Source organism: Macaca mulatta, chromosome 6 (genome assembly GCF_049350105.2).
Source record: "Macaca mulatta isolate MMU2019108-1 chromosome 6, T2T-MMU8v2.0, whole genome shotgun sequence".
NCBI classification, from domain to species: domain Eukaryota; kingdom Metazoa; phylum Chordata; class Mammalia; order Primates; family Cercopithecidae; genus Macaca; species Macaca mulatta.
The window spans coordinates 186,047,626-186,063,765 of record NC_133411.1 but is presented as its reverse complement, the minus strand read 5'-3'; the positions used below and the strand labels follow the sequence as shown (position 1 = coordinate 186,063,765).

The 16,140-nt window shown below is 58.2% G+C and overlaps 1 protein-coding gene across 2 annotated transcripts; it reads right to left on the bottom strand.

Annotated features, from left to right (window-relative positions):
- Positions 1 to 666: 666 nt before the first annotated feature.
- Positions 667 to 11,883, bottom strand: FGFR4 (fibroblast growth factor receptor 4). Of its 2 annotated transcripts, none has more exons than XM_015141496.3 (18): positions 11,699 to 11,883; positions 9,381 to 9,524; positions 8,435 to 8,698; positions 8,267 to 8,347; positions 7,989 to 8,155; positions 7,285 to 7,408; positions 6,589 to 6,779; positions 6,324 to 6,462; positions 5,785 to 5,978; positions 5,565 to 5,710; positions 5,340 to 5,461; positions 3,594 to 3,704; positions 3,311 to 3,501; positions 2,838 to 2,960; positions 2,660 to 2,730; positions 2,276 to 2,413; positions 1,490 to 1,595; positions 667 to 1,359 (listed from the first exon to the last, which is right to left on the bottom strand). In XM_015141496.3, the coding sequence occupies exons 2-18, from the start codon at positions 9,469 to 9,471 to the stop codon at positions 1,210 to 1,212; spliced, it is 2,409 nt and encodes an 802-aa protein (XP_014996982.3). In that variant the 5' UTR covers positions 9,472 to 9,524; positions 11,699 to 11,883; the 3' UTR covers positions 667 to 1,209. The 2 variants fall into 2 exon arrangements, with proteins under 2 accessions (XP_014996982.3, XP_028705775.2); XM_028849942.2 differs by lacking the exon at positions 11,699 to 11,883 and adding an exon at positions 10,771 to 11,356.
- Positions 11,884 to 16,140: the final 4,257 nt, after the last annotated feature.

The window sequence follows — 16,140 nt, the reverse complement described above, 5'->3', positions numbered from 1 at the left end:
CCATGGCCCACTCAGGGGCTGGGGAGTAGCAGTACATGCCAGGATGGGGCCAGGGAAGGCTCCAGGCTCAGAGCCCTGAGAAGCTGCTCCCTCTGAGGGGCTCTGGGTACAGGGCTGTGACGGGTCCCCAGTGGAAGACCAGGCAGGCAGGGACAGCTGCAGCCCAGGCGGGCGGCAACCAGCTGCTGCCTGGGAGATTGGCCAGGGTGGGGCGGGCATGGCCCCCACAAGCCCCCAGCCTGAGCAGGCAGAGCGTGGGAGCAGGCCGTGGCCTAAGGCTGGCTTTCAGATTTTCATGCTGTGTTAACGGTCAGCTTGGTTAATGCTGAGCAGATGGGGGAGGGGGCTGCCTGCTCCCCCGGGGACAGCTGCAGGGCACACACGCACACACACATGTGCAGAGGGCACAGGAGTCCCACTGTAGATGGTGCAATGCGGACTCAGCCCATTAACACTCATTCACACTGTCACCGACACAAGATGGTGCTGGTGGGACCGGCGGACCAAGACAGGCACACCCTGGCTCCCGGGGCAGGGGAGGTGGCAGAGCCCACGGCCCGGTCCAGCGCCCTCAGTCCGTGTCCTGCAGGCAGAACTCTCTCCTGGGGGGATCCCTCCATCCCACTCCCCTCCATGTTGCTCAGGGAAGACCTAGGCACACAGAGCTTTATTTCAAAAAAATAATTTATAGAACGCCATTTGCTCCTGTTTTTGGCGGGCTTCCAGCTTCTCTGGGCTCAGGGGCCGACGCTCCCATCAAGACGCTGGGGCAAGCAGCAGGGGGAGGTGTGGGGAAAGGGGGTTCAGAGGCCCTGAACCCCCTGCTGGTATTGGGAGGCAGGAGATTTAGCATAGCAGCTCTCCAGCCAGGCTCAGCCAAACCTGAGGTGGGGGCTGAGCGCCAAGGTCCAAGGGCCGAGCAGAACCCTGACGTTTGGCCCATCAGGACACAGGCACTGCAGCGCCAAGGGCAAGGGCACGGCCTTGAGATTTGAGTTGAGCTGTAGGTTGGGAACCCAAGGCCAGAGCAGGAAGCCTTTACGAACTCCAGGACCAAGAAGGGACCTACCCAAAGCAGAACCAGAGACCTGGGACAGCACTCTGGGCCAGGGACCCCGTGCTGCCAAGGTCAAGCACTGTGCCAGGCTGTGGCTGAGCCCCAAGGCCCAAGGCCACTAGTTTATGTGCCTGCACAGCCTTGAGCCTTACTCATGTCTGCACCCCAGACCCAAAGGGGAAGGAGCTGGATCCCAGTGGCAGGGGGTCGTGGCTGAAGACGGAGTCACTGGAGGAGCAGGTGCTGCTGGTGTCCCCACCAGCAGGGGAATAGGGTCCGAAGGTCAGGCGGAGGTCGAGGTACTGTGGGGAACGGAGCCGGTCAGCCTCTGCAGTGCCCAGGATGGGACGGGGCGCATGTCCACGCGGTCAGGCCAGACGAGGCCTGGAGGGGAGCAGGCAGAGGGAGGTGGTGGGTGGGAGGGGGCTGTACCTCCTCAGAGACGGCCAGTAAGACCTTGTCCAGCGCCTCCACCAGCTGCTTGAAGGTGGGCCTCTGGGAGGGTGCTGCATGCCAGCACTCACGCATCAGCCCGTACCTGGGAGAGGTGGGCCAGAAGGTCATAGGGAGCCTCAGGCCTTCAGGAGGAAGGGGAGGACCGGGGGTTCTCTGAGTGGGGAGTTTGATGAGGGATAGGCGGGGTCATCAGTGGAAGCCAGGCCAGGACGATCCACTAGGCTGAGGAGCAGGAAGAGGAAGAGGAGGAGGAGAAGGAGGAGAAAGAGGAGGAGGAGGAGAGGAGGAGGAGGAGGAAGAGGAGAGGAGAGGAGGAGGAGAGGAGGAGGAGGAGAGGAGGAGGAAGATGAGGAGAGGAGGAGGAGGAGGAAGAGGAGAGGAGAGGAGGAGGAGAGGAGGAGGAGGAGAGGAGGAGGAGGAGACGAGGAAGAGAGGAAGAGGGAGAGGAAGAGGAGGAGGAAGATGAGAGGAGGAGGAGAGGAGGAGAGGAAGATGAGGAGGAGAGGAGGAGGAGGAGGGGATGAGGAGGAGAGGAGGAGGAGGAGAGGAGGAGGAGGAGAGGAGGAGAGGAAGATGAGGAGGAGAGGAGGAGGAGGAGAGGATGAGGAGGAGAGGAGGAGGAGAGGAGGAGGAGGAGGAAGAGGAAGAGGAGGAGGAGTTGTTGTTAGTGTTGTCCTTCTGGCCGGCACAAACCCTGAGGCCAAGGTCAGGGCAGAGGAGGAGGACTGGAAAGTGGGGGTCGAGGGCAGGATGAGGCCTCACAGCTCTGGGGGGCAGTGTGGGGGTCGGTCCATCCGATGTCCCTCCCGCAGCAGTGAGAACAGCTCCTCCACCGGGATGCCAGGATACGGGGAGCCCCCGAGGGTGAAGATCTCCCACAGCAGGACCCCAAAAGACCACCTGGAGGCAGGGCCAGGGCTCAGTGTGGCCCAGCGCCCTCCCTAAGACCAGGGCTAGGACGCGGGACCCCACAGGCATGACCCACCCCAGCTGGTGGGGAGTGGGCTCCTCCTGGAGTGTGGTCCCACTCGGATCCCAGAACAAATCTGAAGGAGCCCTGGAGCGCAGGCCTCCTGGGGCCATGTGACTTTGGGCAGTGCCTTGCCCTTTTTGTGGGGTAGGACAGTGACCGCTGGCAGGACTCACACGTCACTCTGGTGTGTGTACACTCGGTCAAACAAGGCCTCGGGCGCCATCCACTTGACAGGCAGGCGGCCCTGGAGGGGAGGGAGGGCCTCAGTGCAGAGTCCCACGAGTTCCCATGCCTGCCACCCCAGGCCCAGCCCCCCTCCACTCCCATCCAGTTCTGCCCCATCTCCCTCACGTTGCTGGTTTTCTTATAGTAGTCAATGTGGTGGATGCCACGGGCCAGCCCAAAGTCAGCTATCTTCATCACATTGTCCTCCGTCACCAGCACATTGCGGGCAGCCAGGTCCCGGTGGATACACTGCAGGGAGTGGGGGCTTGGGTGCATCAGGACACCTGACCTTGAGCTGAGCACACACCACCCCCCAGCAGGCCCAGGGGCAGGGGCCCTCCACCCACTTTACAGAGGAGGTGGTCAAGGTTTAGAAATGGGGAACGCCCTCTCCTGTGTCCCCTCTCCCCTCTCCCCTCTCCCTTCTAGGGAAGTGTGAGGAACAAGTGGGGAAGGCAGGAAAGCATGAATGCCTGGGGACACTGAGGTGGGGTCATGAAAAAGAGCAGAAAGGAAGAAGTTGGGGACATTTAATGCCACAGGCCTGAGAGAGTGGAGCTGGAGAGATCGAGAGGGGCCCAGAGCCCTACCGCCTGTACCTTCCGGGACTCCAGATACTGCATGCCTCGGGCCACCTGGTAGGCGCAGGAGACCAGGACTGGGAAGGAGAGTGGCCCCTCACTGCTCTGAGGACCGTCCGGGCTGAGGTCAGGGCCCGGGGGGCGCCGGGCCCGCAGGAACTCCCGAAGGTTTCCCTTGGCAGCGCACTCCACGATTACATACAGGGGCCCTACAGAGGGAGTGGAGGGAGCTCGGAGAGACTGCCACAGCTTTGGCTCTGTACCCTAACGGCCCATGCAGCCGGCCCCGCCTTGGCCCCACCTTCCTGGGTGCAGACACCCAGCAGGTTGATGATGTTCTTGTGTCGGCCAATCAGCTTCATCACCTCCATCTCCGAGACCAGGTCAGCCAGGTCCTTGTCAGAGGCGTTGTCTGTAAGGGCAGCAGATGGGGTGAAGAGGCTGCTCTCCAACTACATGAGGGAACAGGCAGAGGCAGGGGCAGGGCGAGGCAGAGGCAGGGGCAGGGCGAGGCAGAGGCAGGGGCAGGGCGAGGTAGAGGCAGGGGCAGGGCGAGGAGCACTGGACCAGGGCTACGTAGGTCTAGGGCTGAATCCTTGCTAGTCTGTGTGGCCTTGAAAAAGTCTCCTAGTGTCTCTGAACCTCAGGGTCGTCTTGTGGGAAACAGAGCAGTGGGTCACACCCTACCTGTCACAGCAGTTGCAAGGATGCAACTATATCAAGGATCTGAGAGGCAGGCCTTCCAGTGGGCAGGTCCAGGAAACAGGAGAGAGGGGAAGAGCTCGGAGCAGGAAGGAAGCTGCCTCTGGAGGGGTTAGCGGTAGTCCCTACATGGGGTCAGAGCTTCTGGGAGCGGAAAGCAGGCTGGCACCCTGGGGTCTGTTTGACCAGGGCCTGGCGTCCAACTGGCCTGGGAATTCAGGGAGCCGGCGGCAGGCAGGGCGCAGCCAGGGAGCTTGGGAAGAAGGCTGCTCTGGCTTCTCTGGCTGGGCCCCTGGGGCTGACCTGTGGCCCTGGGCCAGTGATGTAACACTCCCCACCCACACACGGCAATGTCACAATGCACATTTCTCAATCCCTGCCTCCCAGGGAGCACCAGGTGGCCCCAGCTGTGTAGAGAGGAGGGGAGGAGCAGAAGAGCAGTTGAGGCCATTCTTGCAGGGGGCGCTGGGGAACTGCAACGAGAGGACCTGATGGGCGGGGTACGGGAGTGCCTGGCAAGAGCACCCTCGGGGCTGGGACTGGGTGCAAGCAGAAGGGCTGTCCTCCTAGAGCAGTGGACGCGGGATGGACCTAGGGAGGGTCCCAGGGAGGCTGAGGGTGTGTCTGGGGGGAACCACAGGGAAGGCGGGGGAGGGCCTGTGAGGCTGAGAAGAGGTGAAGTCAAGGCTGACACAGACTGACGCTGACAGAGGATATCAAGCCTGTCACACCAAATCCTTCTCATCATCGTCACCCCAATGGTGACGATTTGTTGAGGGCTGACTATGAGCCAGGCACTTTCCACAGTCCCTGGGCTGGGAGTAGGGACTGTTATTTACCCCATATGACACGAGGGAAAACTGAGGCTCAGAAGTCACTTGCCAGGGTCAGGAGCAGAGCTGAACTGCAGGTTTAAAGGTGGGATCCCACAGCCTCTCCCAGCTCCAGGGCTCACCCGGTAGCACTGTGATCCCCTTCTATTAGTCCCAATGCCATAGCACCTCCTCCAGGCTGCCACATTCACCTTTTACTTTTATTTCTTTTTTTTTTTTCAGATAGGGTTTCACTCTGTTGCCCAAGTTGGAATACAGTGGCGTGATCATGGCTCACTGCAACCTCCAACTCCTGGGTTCAAGGGATCCTCCTGCCTCAGCCTTCCTAGTAACTGGGACTAAAGGCACACACCACCACACCCAACTAATTTTCTTATTTTTTTTTTTAGAGATGAAGTCTCGCCATGTTGCCCAGGTTGGCCTCGAACTCCTGGATTCAAGTGATCCTCCCACCTCGGTCTCCCAAAGTGCTGGCATTACAGGTGTGAGCCACCACGCTGGGTCACACTCACCTTTGAGCATCTTGACAGCCACAGTACTGGCTTGGTCAGGTCGGGCAGGGTCCATGCCAAAGGCCTCTGCACGTACTACCTGTCCAAAGCAGCCCTCGCCCAGGGGCTTCCCAAGCACCAGCCTGGAGATGGAGAAAGTCCATGCCTCAGACCTCCGAGTCACTCCTGCTGAGGGCAGGCTGCAACCTGGCGCCTGTGTCCCTGCCCCCACACAGCTCAGCGCACCTGTCCCGGGGGAACTCCCACAGTGGGTCGAGAGGTAGGTCTAGACTCACGAGGCCGGCGAGCAAGGCGGGGCCGCTGGAGGAGAGACGCACGCCTCGCACCAGGGATGAGCTTGACTTGCCGGAAGAGCCTGACTCCAGGGAGAACTGCAAAGTGGGAGACTTGGTTCTGCCTGCTGGAGTCAGGCTGCCACATGCGAGGTGGGGGATGCGCCCAGTACCTGTCGGGCCAGAGGGAAGCGGGAGAGCTTCTGCACGGTGGCGGGTGGGCGGGGGTGCCGGCCGTGGAGCGCCTGCCCTCGATACAGCCCGGCCAGCAGCAGGAGCACAGCCAAGGCCAGGGAGCCCGACGCGTACAGGATGACGTCTGTATACCTGGCCTCGGGCGTTGCTGCGGTCCATGTGAGGTCCTCCTCTGCCCTCGCACATGAACATACACAGACAGACCAAGTGGTCAGTGGTAAGACTGGCCTCCCCATGTGCCCTAACTCAGTCCCTCCCAGCTCCCAGCATATGTGGGGACACACACGGAGGAAGCTGTAGTTATGCCCAGTCCCATAGCTCAGCAGAGGGTCACATGGACAGCCACACGTGGACAGGCACAGAGGGGCTGCCATACAGCTCAAACTCACAAATCCACACACTGCCCCCGAGGGCAGACCCCACAAGCCAACAGAGACTGACCACCCAACAGACCACAGCCCCCACTGCTGGCCCAGAGGGGCATCTCGCAGCATATTCTGGCCCTGCAGGTGCTTACCTGGCAGCACTGTGAGCCAGGCAGACTGGTAGGAGAGGCCGATGGAATTGCCTGCAAGGCAGGTGTACTCGCCTGCGTCCTCGGCTGACACGTTCCGCAGGTACAGGACCTCCACCTCTGAGCTATTGATGTCTGCAGTCTGGGGAGGGGGACATACTCTGGGGTCACAGCAGGGCCTGGGGCCACACTGTGATCAACAGGGAAGCTGGGGAGCCCCCAATCCTGGGTGGGAGAAGAGTGGGGCCCAGGCTGGAGCACGGTGCACCTTCAGGACTTGCACATAGGGGAAGCCGTCGGCCCCGAAGCTGCTGCCGTTGATGACGATGTGCTTCAGCCACTGGATGTGGGGCTGGGCATCGCTGTACACCTTGCACAGCAGCTCCACGTCACTGCCCACCACGGCTGTGGTGTTGGCCGGGAGCCCAGCCTGCAGGATGGGCCGGTGCGGGGACCGCTCTGGGGACCAGGCAAGGTAGTCAACCCTCATCACTGGCACCCATAGAAGCACCTGTTTGCCTCCCTCCAGCCTTCCTCAGGTTCAAGGGAAGGACCTTTCTGCAGCTTCTTGTCCGTCTCCTGCTTACCCTGTTTCAACCTTCCCTGGCTCCTCATTGCTTCGGGTCAAGGACGTTTCAGCCTAGCACTCAAAACCCTCCACCACCTGGCTCCCCATATAAAAGCCACATCTCCGAATACGCTGGCCTGCAAGTGCACGGCATTCGTTATACTCAGGCCTGCAGCTCAGGCTGCGCCCTTTGCCTGGCTGTCCTTCTTGTTTTTCCTCTTGGCAGAGCCCTGCTCCTCCAGCCCCACACTAACCCCTGTGCTTTCCCCTGACCGCCTGGTCACCGAGCTGCTTGACTCATCTGAGTCCATCCTGCCCGCCAGACTAGACCCCACCGGAGGGCACGACTGAGCCCAGGATGGGTCAGGCCTCCCCCGTTTCCGGCCCCGCACTCACCCAGCACATCCAGCAGGTAGTTATAGCGGATGCTGCCCACAGCGTTCTCCACCAGGCAAGTGTATGTGCCGCGGTCCGAGGGCACCACGCTCTCCATCACGAGACTCCAGTGCTGGTGGCGCAGCTGCAGGCAGAGGGAGTGTCCAGGACCACCAGACCATGTCCACCAAGGGGGCCAGAGGACCAGGGGGCTAGATCCTCATCCTGCCCACAGGACTCTTCTCAAGCTCTCTAGGCCCCGAGAACATCAGGGCCAGGCCAAGGACTATGGGACAAAGGAGAAGGCTCCCCAGAGTGCTTAAGCCTTGGGTTTGAGCCTTTTGAATTTTAGCTCTCCCTCTCCCTGGCTGTGCCACTCTGAGCCAGCCCTTGCCTTCTCTGAGACTGAGTTGCCTTATGACAGCATGGAGCCGACTCTGCAGGGTCTCATCAAGATGATGAGATGCTAAGGCTTACTGAGACCAACCAGTCCGTGATTCTTCTCACTTTACAAATGGAGTTGCTAAGGCTGTGAGGTTAAGTCACTTGCCAGAGAGTAGCAGAAGAGGAACCAGAGCTGCCCAGGTCCACAGTCCAGGGCTCCTTCTGGGACCCCGCAATTGCTTTCCTCATTCAATGGATGTATAGGTGTGCTTGTAGGCATGAGGGGACTGAGGAAGGAATGAGAATGAGGCAGCAGACGGTCTTGGAACCCAGAGACTCACCCGAATGCCTCCAATGCGGTTCTCCCCATGAAAGGCCTGTCCATCCTTAAGCCAGCGGATGGTGGGCGTGGGGTTGCCTGCAGCCGGACAGCGGAACTTGACGGTGTTCCCAGCCGGTACTGCATGCAGTTTCTTCTCCATGCGCTGGGGGTGTGTCCAGTAGGGTGCTGGAGGGGAGAGGAAGGCCCTTAGAATGACCGTGTGTTCCCACACAGACCTCTTCTTCTCAGTGATTAAATGAGCAGCGGGGACACAAGTCCTTGAAGACTTATACTCACCTTGCTGGGGGTAAATGTGCCCATTCGAGGAGTCCCTATGGGACTGGGGGTCCTCATCATCGTTGCTGGAGGTCAAGGAGTCTACATCAAGGACAGAGGGAGGCATCTGAGGTCCGGGAGGGGCAGGTCTCTCTCCCCAGGCATCCCTTAACTGCTAGAGTGTCTTACCATCTATAGTCAAGGTGAGATTTTGCAGGACGATCATGGAGGCTCGGGCCAGGCAGAGGTAGCGGCCAGCATCCTCAGGTAGGAAGCTGGCAATCTCTAGGCGGCCCCTCCAGCCCCGTACACGGCCAGCAGGTGCCAGGCGACTGCCCTCCTTGTACCAGTGGCCACCACGCTCAGCCCGCCCACAGCACAGCCGCACAGGCTGCCCAAGGGCTACTGTCAGCTCCTGCTCTTGCTGCTCCATGCTGGGAGCCAGGCAGGGCTCTGTGGGCAGAGGGCAGAGGTCAGCAGACCCCGCAGCCCCATCTGAGGCAGCCTCCTGCGTACAGAGAACACGCCACACATGCAGGGCACAAGCACCTCGCGACGCATGCTGGAGGAGCCACCGCTCCTTGACACCCGCACAGCCACATGCTGCGGATGCCACACCCAGGGCAAATGCCACACTCTTGGGGCATGTCACGCACACAGCATTTAGTGCACATGACACTGGCCAAGACACACACACACACACACACATGGACACACACACACACGGCACATGCTATTGGTGCCATATACAGGGTCATGCTGCACTGGGGCATATCACCCTCATAATGCATACACCACACATGCTGCCTGGACCTCCTAGGTCACACATCCAGTGCACAGAACACACACACACACGCGCGCGCGCACACACCCAGGCAAGGAGCTCACCACCAGCTCTGCGGCCCAGCTTAGGGCCCTGCACCCTGCGAGGCCAGTCCTCTCTCGCAGACACAGAGATACATGGATGCTTGCTGGAAGCCAGGCACTGACTGAGTCTCAGTGGTTGAGCCCTGCCCTGCTGCCACTTTCTCAGGGCCTGGGCAAGGATCCTTTCCAGCTTTGCTCAGCCCAGCAGCCCCCTCCTGGTGCCCACTCTTCCCACCCCTGCCACCCTCTCCCCCCTCAGAAGCCATACCCAGCTCCACTTCCTCCGAGGCCTCCAGGGACAAGACTGGAGGCCCAGGCACACTCAGCAGGACCCCCAAGAGGGCCGACAGCAGCCGCATCTCCTTCCCGCAGCTCTCAGGGGCCCAGGCTGGACTTCCCACCAACTGCCTTCCTAGAATAGGGGGGGAAAAGAGCTCCTGCTCCACATGCACCTTTGCGGGGGCTTTCCCTTATTTTGCAGATGAGGAAATGGAGACAGGAAGTGGCCAGTAGATGTGTCCAAGTCCCTGGCCAGGCTGTGGCAGTGCAGACTGGAACCAGCTCTGCTGTAGCCAGAGCCTGATGCCTTCCTACAGTAGGTTGTGCAAGGGGTCTGGGCTGGGCTTCCTGCTCTCCTTGAGTCCTGCTGGGACCCTGGCACACGTTCACAGAAAGCAGTTTTGGGATTCTTTTCTTGGAGGGAAGCAGAGAACGGAGACTATCTTCTGCATGCTCTTGGCACACGTAATTTATTTTTTGCTGAATAAATGAATTGATTGCCGAAGAGCCAAAAAACAAAGTGAAAAATGATACAAGGCCAAACTTCAGCATCTGGATGTTATCTGATCCAATCCCCACTCCTTATAGCATTACTGACATTTCCAGAGCTGGGCGCCCACCACTGACAAGGCAGCTCCTTCCGTAGCAAGCAGGACCGCATCCCTGAATACCTCTGCTTGTCATGCACCAACTCCATCCGAGGTACACACGGTTTTGTAAAGAATACAGACCGTAATTATCCATCCACCAGAGCCAAGTTCAAATCCCGACTCTCATCAACTTGTAATTCCTTGTCTCTGTCTCTCTCTGGGTTACTATCCTCATAGGACTGTTTTGAGGATAGAAGAGACAACGTGCATCGGCACTGGGCACACAGAGTGTTGGAATGTTCTTCTCCCTGTGCCCGGCCCTAGAACTGTTCACCTGTTGCCCTGGGTCTGCCCTCAGCCAGTCACCTCTGGTTCGGGTGCTGTTACTGTCAGGCTGTGATGTACACACACCCCAGCTGGCTATCCTCTTCCAAATGCTACCAAGGACACCTCTGTTCCCCAAAACAGAACACTCAGAACCGAGTCTCAGCTGGGACAAAGGAATACTGTGATCACTGCAGTCCTAGGGGCCTATGGGTGGCACTGGTGTCTCTGGATCTACCCTGTGTGGGAAGCCTATCACACCTCCTTACCCTTGCTCACTGCCACTCCACTTCCAGTCCATCTGGCTTCCCCTGCCCTGACTCAGGGCAGGTCATGGCCATCTCTTGCATGGGCCTTTGGAAACATCCTCTCCCTGGGCTCTTCAACCTTCATCTTCCAGCAGAGTTTTAAAAAACTACAAGTCTGCCATGTCATGCCCCCAGCTTGCAAGCCCTTAATGGTTACCTGTGCCCAGCAGGATTCAGCTCAGCATCCTAGGGCTCCCTCTGTTCCGCTGCCTATCTCTTTGGTCACACCGTCTGTCCCTTCAGGAGCGCTGAAGCCATTGGCTCTCAAAACTGGTCACATATGCTCTCTTGCCCATCCCTCTGTGCCCCCCATTCCTCTTCTCTATTTGACTCAGATACTGCTGTCTCTGAGGCCACTTCAACTCTCAAATCCAGTTGGATCCCCCTTGGTAAAACCCCCTACCAAGCTCGGCTTGGCAGGGAGGGCAGCTCTTTGAGTACACAGCTTGGGCTGGGAGTGGCTGGGGAGGCCCGGGGATTTTATTCCTACCCCAGGCTGCCCTGATATCAGAGTCCGTGGAAAAGTCACCCGTGGCTGCTGACCGCTGACCGACCACCCCACACGTGGGAACAGAGGGCCTGCCTTAGGCATCAGACAGCCTCCCGCACTCGCGGTGGAGGCCCCCGGGCGCTAAGTGACTGAAACTTTCGGGGCCTCAGCTCCCTCATCTCTGCCGCCGGCGCGAAGACAGCCGCAGGGACAAGCTTGTCCTCCCCCACCCTTGCCGGGCCAGCCTGGGGGGAGGTGCGAATCAATGGGTCCCGAGGGTAGCTGCACAGGGCCGGCCTGCCCCCGCCTCGGTGGGCAATGAGTAACCAGCTCCGCGGCCAGGGTGCTCTTTGGACGGAGCGGGACAAAAGGCCCTGTGTGCACTGCGGGTTACTGATTTACCGCCCCCTCCACCCCCTGCCGCCCGGCGGACGCCCAGGTCCCCTGCGCCGGGAGGGGCAGTCCCTGCAGCCCCGCCGCCGCTCGCCCCCTGGCGGCTGGGAGCGCAGCCCGGGCCCGCAAGGGTTCCGGCTCACCTCGAGCCTGCGTGACTCCGCGCCCTGCACAGGGTCCTGGTCGCCTGCCTCCTACTCACCTGGCTCCTCTGCCGCCTCACTCCCAGCTCCAGCCGGCCGCGACCCGTGCACCCGGCGGGGTCCGCAGACAGCCCAAGCGCTCCTCAGCCGGGAGCAAGGAATGTACCCGCGACGGCGGCGTGGCCGCGGGCGGCCCACCTCCTGCCCCGCCCCTCGGGCCCGCCCCTCCTGCTCGGGCCCGCCCGCCTCCTGCCACGCCCCCTCGGGCCCACCCCTCCTGGCCCAGCTCGAGCCGGAGAGAGGTGTGGCCGGCGGGGGAGGTGGCCAAGAGCCCCGCCCACCTGGAGACCCGCCGCCGACCCAGTCAGCCCACTCCAGGGACCCCGCCCCAGCCTATACACACACCCCTACACACACCCCCTATACACACCCCATTCAGGCTCCTCCTCTTTCGCCCCACCCAGGCTCCAGGCCAGGCTTCTAAGTTCTAGTCCACTACCCAGCTCTACTGCTTGCTTTTCACCCCTCAGGGAATGCCTGGCTCCCCTGTCTTCTGCGCAGTACCGTGCAGTGGATAGGAGAACCCCTTCCTTCGGCTCCCTCATTTGTTCTCTGCGCAACCTGGGGAGTGATACTTACAACACAAATCTGACTGTGTCAGCCACTCCCTTAAATTTTCCTATAGCTTCCCATAGCTCTTTATACATAGATTATTGCCATGACCCACGCCTCCTGGCTCCCTGCTACTCCTGGGCAGTTTCAGGTACCATTCCCTCTTCCTGGAATGCCCTTTGGTCTGGTTAATTTTATATTATTCTCAGCTCACTTCCTCCAGGAAGCCCTCCGGACTTGCAAGCTCCTCTTAGATGACTTCTCTGTTGTGAGGATGGAGAAAGAAGCAGAGTGAAGTGGTTCAGAGCACAGACTACAGGGCTGGACGTCATAGGCCCAGCTCTCAGCACCATCACACAAGGCCTCGGTCTTCACTGTCTTTTCAGTGAAACAGGCAAATGATAGTCTCACCCTCAAGAGGTTGTTGCAAAAAGTAGACATGTGGCTGGGCGCGGTGGCTCAAGCCTGTAATCCCAGCACTTTGGGAGGCCAAGACGGGCGGATCACGAGGTCAGGAGATCGAGACCATCCTGGCTAACCCGGTGAAACCCCGTCTCTACTAAAAAATACAAAAAACTAGCCGGGCGAGGTGGCGGGCGCCTGTGGTCCCAGCTACTCGGGAGGCTGAGGCAGGAGAATGGCGTGAACCCGGGAGGCGGAGCTTGCAGTGAGCCGAGATCGGCCACTGCACTCCAGCCTGGGCGACAGAGCGAGACTCCATCTCAAAAAAACAAAAAGTAGACATGTTAGCAGTATATGTAAGCCTGGCATGCAGCGCTTGCTTTGTAATACTAGTGAAAGGACACAAAGATAGATGTGTACCCGCCCCCCACCCGCTACACCCTTGTTCTGCTCTCTAATCTTTGCACATACCAGAGATTTCGTAAGTTCTGTGAGTACCTGGTTTTCTGCACGTACCAGAGATTTTGTTTTGCACATACCAGAGGTTTTGTAAGTTCTGAGGCAAGGTCACAAGACGTGTTTAAGTAAGATAAACTCTTGCTGCCATAAACCTGCTCTCCCGCCTCAAAGTTTGAACCAAAATATCAGAAATGGCGGGAACCAATCATAGTTAGCCAAATCGCCTTGTTCAAACACTAGCCAATCATATATCTGATTTGTATAATAACTCTATGCCCACTTTTCTTAGACTATATAACACTGCTCGGAGCTCAGTGGGGGAGCTCTCCTGCCCGTCTCGTTTCACGAGCGGGGGAGAGTTCCAGGTTCGAACCTGTAATAAAGATCCTTGCTGCTTAGCTTTGACTCTGGACTCTGGTGGTCTTCTTCGGGGAATAAACGGTCTGGGCATAACAAATGGGGGCTCGTCCGGGATTTCCCCCAAGCCCACCAGACCCCCAAGTCAACGGATCTTAATCTGTAGGTAAGCCGGCTTTGTCACTGTCTCTGTCTTTGTCTCTGTCTGTCTCCCTGAAATTTCGTGAAATCCGTAATCTGTAATCTGTATTGGTCTGTTTTATAAGTGGCATGGTCTTGGCGGACGCGCTAAAAGACAGCCACTCGGGACTGGTGGGAGACATCCCCCAGTGCCCATCTGGGGGCCTCCATCCTTGATTGCCCCGTCTGACTCAGGTCGGAAGTCCGACACGCGCTCGCGAAGGCTCATCGTTTCTCACTGTCTGTCCGTTATTGTTAAGTGTTAAGTATAAGTCCAAAACGAAACATAAAACCTTTTCTTCCCCTTCCAGGACCGGACCTGTCGGATACTCCCCTCTGCTTCACACTCATTTTTGTCCCTCCTTCTCTTTGTAGGAGCAGTCCAAAGATGGGCAACAACCAGAGCACGCCGCTCTCACTCCTTGTTACCAATTTTAAGGATGTGAAGGCTCGGGGGCGTAACTTAAGCGTAGAACTAAAGAAGGGAAAGCTAGTTACTTTCTGCCGTTCGGAGTGGCCCTCTTTCGGCGTACGGTGGCCCTCTGAAGGAACTTTCTGTCTCTCTATTATTACTAAGGTAAAAACTAAGATTTTCCTGCCAGGGCAGTCAGGACATCCTGATCAAATTCCTTATATTCTAGTGTGGCAAAATCTTGTGGAAGACCCACCGCCCTGGATAACTCCATTCATCCTTGAGCCTTGCAAGGTCCTAGTAATGCGACCTACAAGACAAAGGACTCCCTCTGCTCCCTCGGCCCCTGTGCTGCCAGACAGCCAGGACCCCCTAACGTTAGAACCCACACTTCCCCCACCATATCTGCACCTTATCCCGCAGGACCCAGTCCCCCAGGGTGGTGCTTCCATAGAGGGAAACCGAGAAGCGGAAGCAGCCGAGAGCGAAAGTAACCCGGGGGGCCGGCCGGCCGAACGCGAGGCCGCGTACTGCGGGACCAAGCTTCCCGACTCCCTGACTCCACCGTAGCCCTGCCTTTCAGAGAAATAGGATCGCTCGATGATACCGGGCTCTCCCGTCTCATGTATTGGCCTTTTTCCACTAGTGATTTATACAATTGGAAGTCCCAAAATGCTCGGTTCTCCGATAATCCCAAAGATCTAACCTCGTTGTTAGACAGTGTCATGTTTACTCACCAGCCAACCTGGGATGACTGTCAACAGCTCCTCCGAATCCTGTTCACAACGGAGGAGCGGGAAAGAATCCAAGTTGAGGCCAGAAAGCTGGTTCCAAGAGATGACGGCCAGCCAACTGCAAATCCTGACCTCATTAACGCGGCTTTTCCTTTGACCCGGCCCAGATGGGACTACAACACGGCAGAAGGTAGGGGACGACTGCTCATTTATCGCCAGACTCTAATGGCGGGTCTCCGGGCTGCAGCTCGCAAGCCCACCAATTTGGCTAAAGTATATTCTGTGTTACAAGGTAAGACAGAAAGCCCCGCTGTGTATTTAGAGAGATTAATGGAAGCTTTCAGACAGTATACCCCTATGGACCCGGAAGCACCGGAAAATCAGGCTGTGGTAGTAATGTCCTTTGTAAACCAGGCAGCATCAGATATTAGAAGAAAACTCCAGAAATTAGAAGGTTTAGAGGGAAAGCAGATTCAGGACCTCCTTCAGATGGCCCAGCGAGTTTATAATAATAGGGATACTCCAGAAGAAAAACAGTTCAAGGCAACCAAAGAAATGACCAAAGTTTTAGTAGCAGCTTTCCCCCAGGCAGGGAATGGCCAAAGCAGAAAGCAGACAAAGCAAGGCTCTAGGCAAGGATTAGAAAAGGATCAGTGTGCTTATTGCAAGGAACGTGGTCACTGGATTAAAGACTGCCCAAAGAAACGGAGACCAGCTAACCCTACCTCCGTACTCGTTACCCAGGACTCTGACTAGGGAAGACGGGGTTCGGACCCCCTCCCCGAACCCAGGGTAACTTTGCAAGTGGAGGGGTCCCCAGTTCGCTTCTTGGTCGATACTGGGGCAGAACGCTCAGTCCTAACCAAACCAATTGGAAAAATGTCTAAGAAAACATCCTGGGTGCACGGGGCCACAGGCATCAAAAAATACCCCTGGACAACCCAGAGGACTGTAGACTTAGGAACGGGAAAAGTCTCCCATTCCTTCCTAGTCATCCCAGAGAGCCCCTGCCCTCTACTAGGGAGGGACTTGCTGACAAAAATGGGGGCCCAAATCCACTTTGAGCCAGAAGGGCCCAAGATAACTGATTCCCAAAACAGGCCAATATCTATCCTGACTGTCACCTTAGAAGATGAGTACAGACTCCATCAAGAGCAAAAGCCCCCCGATCAGGAAATTGACTCTTGGCTCCAGCGTTTCCCTGAAGCGTGGGCAGAAACTGGGGGCTTAGGGCTAGCTAAACATCGACCTGCCATATTTGTGGAAGTTAAGCCAGGGACGGACCCGGTTCGGGTTCGGCAATATCCTATGCCCCTGGAGGCAAGAGAAGGAATTACGCCCCATA